The sequence below is a fragment of the Mauremys reevesii genome, linkage group 5, assembly GCF_016161935.1.
Source record: "Mauremys reevesii isolate NIE-2019 linkage group 5, ASM1616193v1, whole genome shotgun sequence".
Taxonomy (NCBI): domain Eukaryota; kingdom Metazoa; phylum Chordata; order Testudines; family Geoemydidae; genus Mauremys; species Mauremys reevesii.
In genome coordinates this window covers 57,996,369-58,007,979 of record NC_052627.1, presented here as the reverse complement: position 1 = coordinate 58,007,979, position 11,611 = coordinate 57,996,369, and the positions used below count along the sequence as shown (strand labels likewise).

General features: G+C 41.1%; 1 protein-coding gene across 5 annotated transcripts in view; it reads left to right on the top strand.

Moving 5' to 3' along the window:
* LRBA (LPS responsive beige-like anchor protein) overlaps positions 1 to 11,611 on the top strand; it is a 565,586-nt gene that overhangs the window by 119,020 nt on the left and 434,955 nt on the right. For all 5 annotated transcript variants that reach the window (XM_039542019.1, XM_039542017.1, XM_039542018.1 and 2 more), the window contains 3 exons: positions 832 to 939; positions 2,263 to 2,434; positions 3,191 to 3,638. In XM_039542019.1, coding sequence (XP_039397953.1) covers positions 832 to 939; positions 2,263 to 2,434; positions 3,191 to 3,638 — 728 coding nt within the window. The remainder of the gene's footprint in view (positions 1 to 831; positions 940 to 2,262; positions 2,435 to 3,190; positions 3,639 to 11,611) is intronic.

Below are 11,611 nucleotides of genomic sequence, written 5' to 3'. Positions count from 1 at the left end.
CAATCTTCCCTCATAGTTCATGTTTTCTAGACCTTTAATCATTTTTGTTGCTCTTCTCTGAACTTTCTCCAATTTGTCCACATCTTTCCTAAATGTGGTGCCCAGAACTGGACACAGTACTCCAGTTGAGGCCTAATGAGTGTAGAGCAGAAGAATTACTTCTCGTGTCTTGCTTACAACACTTCTGCTTATACGTCCCAGAATGATGATTGCTTTTTTTTCAACAGTGTTACACTGTTGACTCATATTTAGCTTGTCATCCACTATGACCCCCAAATTCCTTTCCGCAGTACTCGTTCCTAGGCAGTCATTTCCCATTTTGTATGTGTGCAACTGATTGTTCCTTCCTAAATAGAGTACTTTGCATTTGTTCTTATTAAATTTCATCTATTTAGTTCAGACCATTTCTCCAGTTTATCCAGATCATTTTGAATTTTAATCCTATCCCCCAAAGCACTTGCAACCTCTCCCAGCTTGGTATCATCCACAAACTTTATAAGTGTACTCTCTCTATGCCATTATCTAAATCATTGATGAAGATATTGAACAGACCCAGACCCTGTGGGACCCTACTTGTTATGCCCTTCCAGCATGGCTGTGAATCACTGATACCTACTCTCTGGGAATGGTTTTCCAACCAGTTTTGCATCTACCTTATAGTAGCTCCATCTAGGTTACATTTCCCTAATTTGTATGTTATTCTTGCATTTGTTTTGTTTCTTTAAAATAAAAACTATGAAACTGGTATTGTAGTACTAAATATCATACAGTTAGTGTTTCCTGGGGTGGTACTTTCATAAACAAGTGACAGAATTGGTTTCTTTTTAATAGAGTCCAGTTGACATTGTGACTGGCGGAATTTCTCCAATACGAGACCTTGACAGACTTCTGCAGGATATGGATATTAACCGGCTTCGAGCAGTAGTGTTCAGAGATATAGTGAGTTATGAAAAACCTTATAGTTGTTTTGTTGCTAAGTTTTTCTTTGTATTTTTCTGAATGCTGCGCTGCTGCTACGTGCTAAGCAGCTGCCTATTGTTCTGTTATCTAATGGGGTCATAAATGACTCATGAAACTCTGTGGCTTGTCTGGGAGAATTACAGAACAAGGTTTTGAGGTCAGATGAAGGGGCATGTGCAGATGTATGTGTGGTACAATCTCTGTCCCTGTGGGGCATGAATTTACTGAAATCTTCCAGAGTATGAATCTCTGGAATTCTGCTTTCCTTATAAATGTTGTGTTCATTTACATTAGTGTGTAGGGGTGTGTGTGTGTGTGTGTGTTTATACACACACAAATATTTACACACACGTGCTATATGTACATGTGCGCACACACACTCCCTTCTGGGTGCATATTTATAGAAATTATTAAATACAGGCAAATACATTAAAACAAATGCATTTCTTATAAAGTGTTACTGGAAACTAAAAATAAAAAAAGAGTCTCATTTCTTTTTAAAATTGGGCACAATCGAATCTGTATTTATGTTATGACAATAGGGCTTTAAATTAGAAAGCCATATTCACTTCTGCTGCAGCTCCAGTTGTGGAGTTAAACTGGGATATTTGGCCTACTGTATTAAGTTTCAAAACTTGGAAATAATTCATAAACATTTTCCTCCTTTGCTAAATAAACACAACTTGGCTGCAGTTTACAGTAAGTGGTATTAATATCTTTGAGACAAGATGGGTAAGGTAATATCTTTTTCTGGGCCAACTTCTGTCGTTGGAACGTCTGGAATTGCAGAAGAGCTCTGTGTAGCTCGAAAGCTTGTCTCTTCCACCAGCAAGTTGGTCCAGTAAAAGATTACCTCTCTCACCTTGTATGTCTCATACCCTGGGATCAACATAGCAAACATTAATAGCTTTGTAAGTATGTGAGAAAATGCTGTGTGTCATGTATAATATATACTTGGTATAGTATAATTTGATATGATCAGCTTGAGCATTTATGCAATATTAGATCTAGTCAAGCTGATGCTTAAACATTGATGCAACTTTGTCAAAATTTAGGAAACCTAAACTAGAGCAATAGATTCTTTGAGATGGTTTATATCCTCGATATAAGCATGATTAATTAATGGATTGATTCTGCAACAGTGGTTTGTAGGTATACATTCTTGTAAGTCAATTTCGTCCATGAGGTTTCAGTATAACCTTTGTTTACTCATTTCTATTTCTGATGGACCATGGGCTACCATATGAAGGGCATATCCCACTGTTTAAATTGTAATGGAAGAATAAATGTTGTTCTTCACAGGAGGATAGTAAACAGGCTCAGTTCTTGGCCTTGGCTGTAGTATATTTTATCTCGGTCCTTATGGTGTCAAAATACAGAGACATACTAGAACCCCAGAATGAACGGAGGCAACCTCATCTTAGCCAGTCATTCAAGGGAACAGAGAATGGAAGTAGTGAGGCAACATCTACAGGTTAGTGACACAAGTGGATACATGGTTATACATCACATGTCACTTATTATGCTTTATAGGACTATATAGAATTCTGCTTATGGATGTACATAAATATATGTATTATAACCACTTTGAAGCTACAACCTTTTGAATGTGCCATTTAATTTATATTTTATCTGACAGCACTGAGAAAAATCTAGCTTGCAAATTGCTGATACTGTCTATTTGTTGTTGTTACCTCTGTAGGGCCTAGGTGCCATAGTCAAGGACCAGGACCCAGAGTGTGTGGTCCTGTTTAGTGCACGATTAGTCTCATTGAAGCACATAAGTAATAGTGATCATTAACTTAAGCTAAGCATGTGTATAAGTGTTTACAGAGTCAAGGCCTCATTTTCTTTGTTTAAATTGTAGTAGTGTGTTCGTTCTTTCTATTCTTCCAAAAAGCAATTAGTCTGATTTTTTTCATCTATTACTATTGAGTCTGACTCCAACTTCTTTTCTTTGTCTTAAATTTTATTCTCATAGACAGTTTTTGAGGACTTGTCAGAAACTTGTAGATGTGATTTTTTTTTCTGTGAAATGAATTTTCAGTGTAAACCAATTAACAAACTAGAAACAAACCTGAAGATAAATACAACATTCTTTAAGTATATATAAAATATTTCAGCAATGTCTTTATCACCTATTGATAGACCTTAGAAGTAATAAGGTTGAAGTTGTTCTGTTAACAATTAACTTGAAATATTTTTTCCTTCTTTATTTGGGGGTAACAAGATGTAGAAAACCCATCTGCTATTACTGGTGCTTCAACTCCAGTATCAACAGAAGATTCTGAAAGTTCAGCACCTGTACGAAGAAGAGACTCGGGCATTGGAGAGGAATCAACTTCAGGTCAAGCAAACAATTCAGATGCTGTTGCTGAAGCAGGACCTCAGAGTGCCAGTTCAGGTCCAGATGCTATCAGTGAAGTATTATGCACACTTTCTTTAGAAGTCAATAAAACTCAGGAAAACAGGAGTGAGGCAGGAAATGAGTTGACTGAGAAGACTGCATCTTCTGTACCATCTGCAAAAAATGTCAATGTAAAGGACATTCTCAGAAGCTTGGTTAGCACCCCAGCAGATGGTGCCACAGTGGATCCTACCCTTCTGCCACCAACCTTCCTTGGAACTCTTGGTGATACTGCTGCTGAGCAGCATGTGCAATTCCGTTCCTTTGACAGGTAATATATTTCCTTTATATTTTGTATTCTTTGCTTAAATGTATAATATAGGGTACAGAAAAGTTCCGCTGCATAGCAATTTGACACATTCCTGGTTATGTATCTGGTGAACAACTTGCATAATCTCACATTGTAGTAATATAATGAAATTAAGGCCCAGATTTTTAAAGGTATTTAGGTGTTGCTCCACTCAGCATTGGAACGTCTAACTAAGGAGTCTCAGAGCTGGTCTACACTGAAAACATACATTGGCATAGCTGCAGCCCTCGGGGGTATGAAAAATCCACAGCCTGAGCCACATAGGTAGGCTGTCCTGCCCCCTGGTGAAGACGGGTAGGTCAATGGCAAAATTCTTCCACTGACCTACCTACTGCCTTGGGGGGGTGGATTAATTACAGCAATGGGAGAACCCCTCCCATCACTATAGTGAGTATCTATGCTGAAGTGCTACAGTCATTGTAGCTTTTTAAGTGTGGACATAGCCTAAATCTCATTTTCAAAAGTCAACCTAAATACCTTTTAAAAATCTGGGCCTAATTAACTGATAAGTATTTTATTATTTTATTTGTGTGACTATGGCTGTGACATTGCCATTACCTGAGACGTGTGTTAAAACTGCAGCAAAATGAGGTATACAGCATGAAGCTCTTGGAGTGTGATCTACAAAGCTTTAGTGTAGTTCTGGACTTTGGAAACCCTGTGCAAACACATAATGAGGGAAGTTGAACAATATAATTGACAGCATATTAAATTACTTCAGAAAGTGTCAGACAGGTGAAAGTCGTCTTCAGGCCCATGAGTTACAACTGCCATTAACAAGGATAGTCAGTTTCTTTCACTAATAGCACTGGTTGAGATTCTTTGGATTCTCCATTATTGCAAAACCAGATACGATTAGGTAGTCTGAATATAAATTGTGTTGGTAGATATTAAAAATGAAAATAAGATGGAATACTTGCTAGATTTGTTGGCTAAAGGTGTAAAACAAAAATCACTTGGAACTAAAATTAAACATTGAATCATCTGAACTTCAAAGAATCAGCTATTAGCAAAAACTGGCGCTGCTTAACTTATTTGATGTTTGTCAGATTATAGAATTCCTAAAACACTCCAAAACATTGGAGGCCTCTTGCGCATGTTCGTCATTGACATAGCAATAATAAATTATCTGAGTGGGGTATGCCTGCAATAATTTAAGAAGTAATGATTTGTATAAACCAACAAGGATGGTAAATTTGATTATTTTCATTATAGACACTGAAAAGTTTTCAAAAATTTGACTTGGCAAATATAATTTTCACACTTTAAATAGAATGTCCTGATAGGTTATTTTAAACTGAATATTTTTAAAGGGGGTTTTCGTGCTTCTGTTGTAAAGGGTTAAAGTGTTGCCCAAAAATTGGCTTAGGCCTATTCCTTCTCCCCTTTCTCTTTTTACTCTCGCCTGATTGCTGCCTGCTCACTGCTGTAGAGTCTGCAGAAAGAGCATGGACCACCAACAAAACAATGCTGGAAAGTTCAGTCTATACCAGGGGTGGGCAAACTTTTTGGGGCGAGGGCCACATCTGGGTAAGGAAATTGTATGCAGGGCCAGGGCAGGGGGGGGTGGAGTGCGGGATGTGGAGGAAGGGGCTCAGGACAAGGGATTGGGGCAGAGAAGGGGTGCAGAGTGTAAGAGGGGGCTCAGGGAAGGGGGTTGGGGTACAGGAGGGGTGCGGAGTGCAGGACGGGGCTCAGGGCAGGGAGTTGGGGTGCATGGGGTGCAGGGTGCAGCAGGGAGCTCAGGGCAGGTGGTTGGAATGCACAGGAGTGCAGAAAGGGGCTCAGGGCAGGGAGTTGGGTGCAGGAGGGGTGCGAGGTACAGGCAGAGGGCTTAGGGCAGGAAGTTGGGGGGCGGGGGGCAGGAGGGGTTTGAGCTCCAGCCCAGTGCCGCTTACCTAAAGTGGCTCCGGGGTGGCAGTGGCGCACACCAGGGCCAAGGCAGGCTCCCTGCATGCCTGCCCTGTCCCCACGCCACTCCAGGAAGTGCTGCGGCCCCGGGGGGGAGAGGGGGGCAGAGGGCTCTGCGTGCGCACATGGAGCCCTTTGCCTCCCGGCCCGGGGGCTGCTTCTGAGAGCAGCGCCGGGCCCGCAGCATCACCAGTGGTAATCCCGCGGGCCGGATCCAAAGCCCTGAAGGGCTGGATCCGGCCCGCGGGCCATAGTTTGCCCATCCCTGGTCTATACTCTATACCAGTGTTTCTCAACGACGGGTCCATAGACCAGTGCTGGTAGCTGATATCTCTGACACAGTTCAGGAAGACAGCAAGCCGGTCCCTGGTATCAAAAAAATTGAGAGACACTGTTCTATACTAAAAGAAAATGTGTTCATTAATGGTGGAAATACAGTGCTTACTCATCTAATAATTGCTGGCCTGCTTATCTTTTATTCTGTGGGGCAAATCCCCCTCTCAGAGTAACACCCTTACCTTTCATCCACACTTTCACTCCCTTGAAGTGAAAGTACAGCAGTCCCTTGCTTTTCTCTTCAAGATTATTGTTCTCCATGCTTTACTGTTCACAGCCTTGTTTGGTCAGTGACTTGTAAAATGGTTTTAAAAAAACACAAATCCTGTGAGACACCAGTCCTCTATGGCTGCAAAGAATTAGGGGATTTAGGACATAGCAAGAACACTGCATGGTATTTGGTTGCCAGAGTGGCTTTTGTTGGAGGAATAGACGGTATTAGGGATGGTGATTCTTGGCTTGGTGTCAGGAGCTGTGGATATAATGGAGGGGAGAAGTGCTGGTGTGAAACGGAGGACTGATTGGTGCTGGATCTCATATGTGCCAATTAACTTAGTGATGTGCTGTTTCAAGAGGCTATAGAACTGGAAGCTGTGCATTTTAGTAGCAAGATGACAGGAGGGCCAAAATTGCTGAGATTTGGGGGAGGTGATAGCAAGGGTAACATAAGAACAGGAGAGGGGAGCAAGTTGCTCCTTTTCCTGCCCTAGTTTCCAGTGAGTCTTAATGTGTCCAGGATTTTGCTCCCTTTTTCCCCTCAGCTGTTGCCAGGCAACCCACCAGATGTCCCCTCATGACCCCCAGGATCATCATGCGGCACTAGTTGAAGTGCTGTTCTGTTCCATTGATACATCTACTGGGTCTTGATGAAGTCTTTCCTTCTCTGAAAAGAATACCAAATTGATAGTTATCTTGAGATACATTGTAAAACTCTAATGCTCCAACCTCTTGTTTTTCATTACATTTTTCTGTTATGTTGTCTGGGTGGAAAATTTCTTCTGCTAAATTCTTTGTGGTTCAGCATAACCACACTTTCTTTAACTTTGGCTTTTTCCCTGCACATGACAGTTCTTGCAGATTCTGGTCTACTTATCCAAATTATAAATTGGCCAAATCAGTTGAATACACCCTGCATCAAGAAAGTGGAGATATCTAATATAGGATAAGAGTGTGTTGAGGAGAGGGTTTTCTTTGACAGTTTTAGCCCACATTTTTAACATTTAACTGAAACAAAGTTCAAAGAAAATTATCTTGCCATGACTATATTCATTTTTTCTATCTAGCAAATGGGTTTTACAGCATGCTCAAAGGAAAATTGGTATCAGGTAAGGGAGACTGAATTACATGTAAGGGAGCTCTTGGGGAATAAGCTCTGTTGGTTTCCAGGGGCTGCCTACCTTTACTTATCTCAGTTGTGGCAGTACAGCATAGGAGAGAAATTGTGTCTGAGATAGGGATGAGCCAGATCCATTATGGGTAAAAATTGCCACTTGGAACTCCTCCTAGCAGCCAATGAGCAAATAAATGCAATTCTTGGGTCACTGGAGTCATGTGCTCAGGGTGAAGTATTTCTGCCCACTAGTTTCATGACTGGAAGAAAGTGCTAACACAATTTAATCTGTCTTTCTTAATTTGAAAACTTTTCAAAGTCTGGACCTTATTTTTGTAGGTTGCCTAGCAGAATCAGCACCTGATTGTAACTGGAGCTCTTGGATGATACCATAATCTGAATATTTAATAATTAGCTCTAAGAAATAAAACTGAACAAAAAAATCTGTTTGACAGTAAGTTCAGTTAATGTCAAATTGCTTATATGCTAATACATTATCATACAGCTCAGTGGGCAGAGCTAACAAGTTATTTCCATAAAAACAAAACATAACCAACCCAAAATACCTTGGTTAAAAACTCTCACAAACTGATAAAAGCGAGGGAATAACCAATTAAAGCAGTGTTTCTCAAACTTTCCTTCTCTTCAGGAAAATAAAACCAACTGTGCCCTGCCATGTGGTGTTAAAGGTTTACACACCTCAATTTACATCTTCTGTGGCTCTTCACATCTGCTTTGGAAAACATTTGCTGTAGGTCTTCATTATATATTTCCTCTCCTTTCCTACATGCTTTGTGCAGTGACACAGATAACAAAGCAGACATAAAAATAATCATTGTCATTTGAATTAGCACCTATTGTTTGAGGCTCTGTGTAAACTCAGCAGAAGTCTCTGAAGTGGGTACATGGTTCAAATTTTGAAGGTTTTACTCACAACCTTGACCTCTAGAGGGTATTTTAAATGAAAATGGTAGCTGCTCAGTACTCATAATTGCACTTTAAGATGCTCTTAAAACAGGGCATATGTTCCTGTTTTTTTCTAAAAGCAAGTGGCTAACTTGTGTGACATTTCACACAGTGTTAGTTTTTATGCTCTTGAATTTTCTGGATTTTTTTTTCTGTCTGCATTTTAATAGGAGGTGTTTAAACTTGGGCTCTAGCTGATTTTTTTTTACTGGGCAGCCTTATTTTTCAATGTTGACTGATATCTCTTGAAAAAATGGTCCATTGGCACAAAAATTAGTAGAGGGCTGGTGCTGCGGTGTGTGTGTGTGAGAGATGTTGGATTTAGGGTCATTTTTAGCTGTTGCCAACAAACCTGATTGGTTATCTGGAAAGGTGCTGGGCACATGTAAGCTTGATTGATTGATATATTGGGGATGCAACAGACGCCTACAACCTTCTCAGTTAGGAGCTATGGTCTTGTTAGATTTTATCCAACAGAGATGGGTTTGTGCACAGCTGCTGACAAATAAAATATTTTACATCAGCCGCTGTACTTCTATCCCCTGCAGGTCTGTGCCCTCTATCTTGTACAACTCTGACATCCAATCAAGTATTTAAAAAAAATACACAAACTTTTCTGTGAAGCAGTTAGGGTGGTTACATGCACACAAGTCTGAGACAAACCCAAAAAAGCAAGACAATGGAGAGATAAGGCACCTAACAAGACATACCCTCTACTCCTCCACCCACAAGCGCACACCTTTACATTTCCACAACTACCACACTTTGTAACCTTAACTGCCACTCTTTCCTCAAGGAGATGAGCCTTCTTTAACCATTATTTTGCCCAGACCCCTTCATTAAATGACTTTGACCTAATACAACTCACTACTGCACTAAAACCTACAAGTGTTAGTGTTGGCGGAGGGAGAGTAATAGGGTGTGTGCAGAAGAAAGAAAGGGTGGCTGAGTTAAGGTTGTGATGTACGGTCTGTGATGTGTAGAGGTTGTGGTGATGGCAAGTTGTGTGCTGTTGAATGGAAGAGCAGAAGGTTATGTGATAGACCCAGGCCGGTTGGGTACAGCAGAATAGCAGAAGGCAGATATACTGGCCACTGGATTAACAGTTTTCTGCTCCCTGACTGACCAGAGCAGGGGCTGCTCCAGGCTAATGAGAACACCTGACTCTAATTAACCTGCAGAGAGTCAGGTGAGGCCATTCAGTTAATGTGACCACCTGACTCTAAGGCCCTGCTGTTACTATAAAAAGGGTTCACTCCAGTCAGGCAGGGGAGCCAGGGAGTCAGAGGAGAGGAAGTGCGGCTGGTTACTGAAGACACTCTAAAACATCGTTAAATGAGCCCTAAGGTAAGGGTGAAGAAGGGAAAAGCAGGAGAGCTGTGGGGAAGTGGCCCAGGGAAATGTAGCAAGTCTGGCAGTGAAAGGTTGGCTGCCAACAACTGCTACCATTAGGGTCCCTGGGCTGGAACCCGGAGTAGAGGGCGGTCCCGGGTTCCCCCCAACCCACCACTACAGGAACAGCTCCTGGAAGGGGAAGTCAGGTCCCTGTCAAGACAGGAGGCTGAACAGAGACTGTGGGAGTTCTCTCACCAACCTCCTTGCAGCCTATGATGAAAATGGCTCAGTAGACTGTAACCCTGGGCCTAGAGAGAGAAGGGCTGCATGGAGGGTCACAGTGAGCCACTGAGGCTAAGCATAAACCGCCTAGAAGTGCAGGACCCACAGGAGCAAGGTCAGAGCTCTGCCACAGTGTGTACAATTAGTTACCACAACTTCTTCATTTCCTTGCTTTTGTAGATTTGTGTCAGATGTGTTCTGTGCGTAGTGATGCTGACTGCTTCACAAACACATTTCTGGGGTATTTATTGCCTATGCTTTCCTTTTTTATGCTTAATTGAGGGGAGTGCTGGTGTGAGGAAGAGGTCAGGAGCCAGTGGAGGGTTGAAATGTAGCTGCTGGTATAGCATATTTTATCCATCAGCAGCGGCACATAAGCCCTTGTGTCAGCATCTGTGTACTGCTAGGTTGTGTAACTTTTCATTTCCTTACTTTTGTGATGTCAGGTAGACAAAAGTGCATAATATATAAGTGAAAGCTTTACCCATGTCAATCTAGTAGTGACGTGCACAATCTCACATCTAGGGTAAATCTGTTCATTTGTAATGTGACAAATAGGTAACTTGCTCATAAATCAAGAGTGTTAAAATTGATTTTTAACATAGTAAATAATACTAGATAAAGTATGTAATTTTTACATTAAAAATGTGGAAAGAGGAAAATTGGCAGTTTCGCGAACACTTGAGGATAACTTTATTTAGTGCAAAACTTTTAAAAAGTAGGTTTTGGCTCTGAAATGATATCCACCTCTACTGGGATTTTTCTGATTGGGGTGGGTGGAATAGGTTATGACCTTTTTACAGGAAGCTGTAGCAGAGTTAGAAGGAATAGCTTTTATCTCTGAGGGATCACCAAAATACTAACAGTACAGTGGGAAACTTTGGAAGGGCAGATTTCAGGATGCTCTATGCAACTTACTGGGTCTGGTTTGCATTTAATGTATTGTCTGGTGGCAAACACAAAGCTTGGTAAGTTAACTTTTTTTTTGAGACACCTTGTTAAAAGTTGTTCCCATGTAGCAGTTTACCAGCGGAGTATCTCTGGGAATTTCAAAGCATCTCTCTGATCCTGCATTTATCTCAGGAATGCTGTGTCAGAAATCAAAACTCTCCTCATATCTTAAGGATTATCAACTTCCCAGCCATAGCTGGAGAGTATACAGTAACAGCTATGTGAGTGAAACCTTGCTGAAAGGCTGCCAGGTTGAAGGCTTTTGCAAACAACAAGGTGTGTGTGTTCATTCCCATGCCAAAAATCTTCCTCTTATCTTATGTGAAGATCCAATATGGTGATTAGTGGGTGCCAGGGGTTTATCTTGATAAAGTTCAAGGCCTGGGCTGACTTTTTCACTAGATCCACAAAGACAGTGAATTAACATAGTCCAATTGCAATATGTCCTGAGACTGTGTTTTTTGTAGAAAAGAAAATGTTACTAGTGTCTCAAGAAAAGACCACCGATGGAAAAATAAAAGCAACACTTCTTTTCAGAGTAAAAAAAACAAAAAACCCAAAACTGAATTCTCTCTCGGCTAGTCTAATAACCTATTAACCTATTACTTGCCACTTTTACTATGTGACTCTCTCCTGACTCCTGCTACTTTTTGTGGACAAATTCAGTGATCACGGAGTTTGGGGAAGCAAACATTGAGGGTATAAGAGAAACAGATACGAAATCTGAGGCTAAGCTTTAACTCGCAAAACAGATATTTTTATAAGCTTGTTTACTTCTTGGAATGTCGCACATGTAAGCTGCTTAGTTCGGGTCAGTCTATTT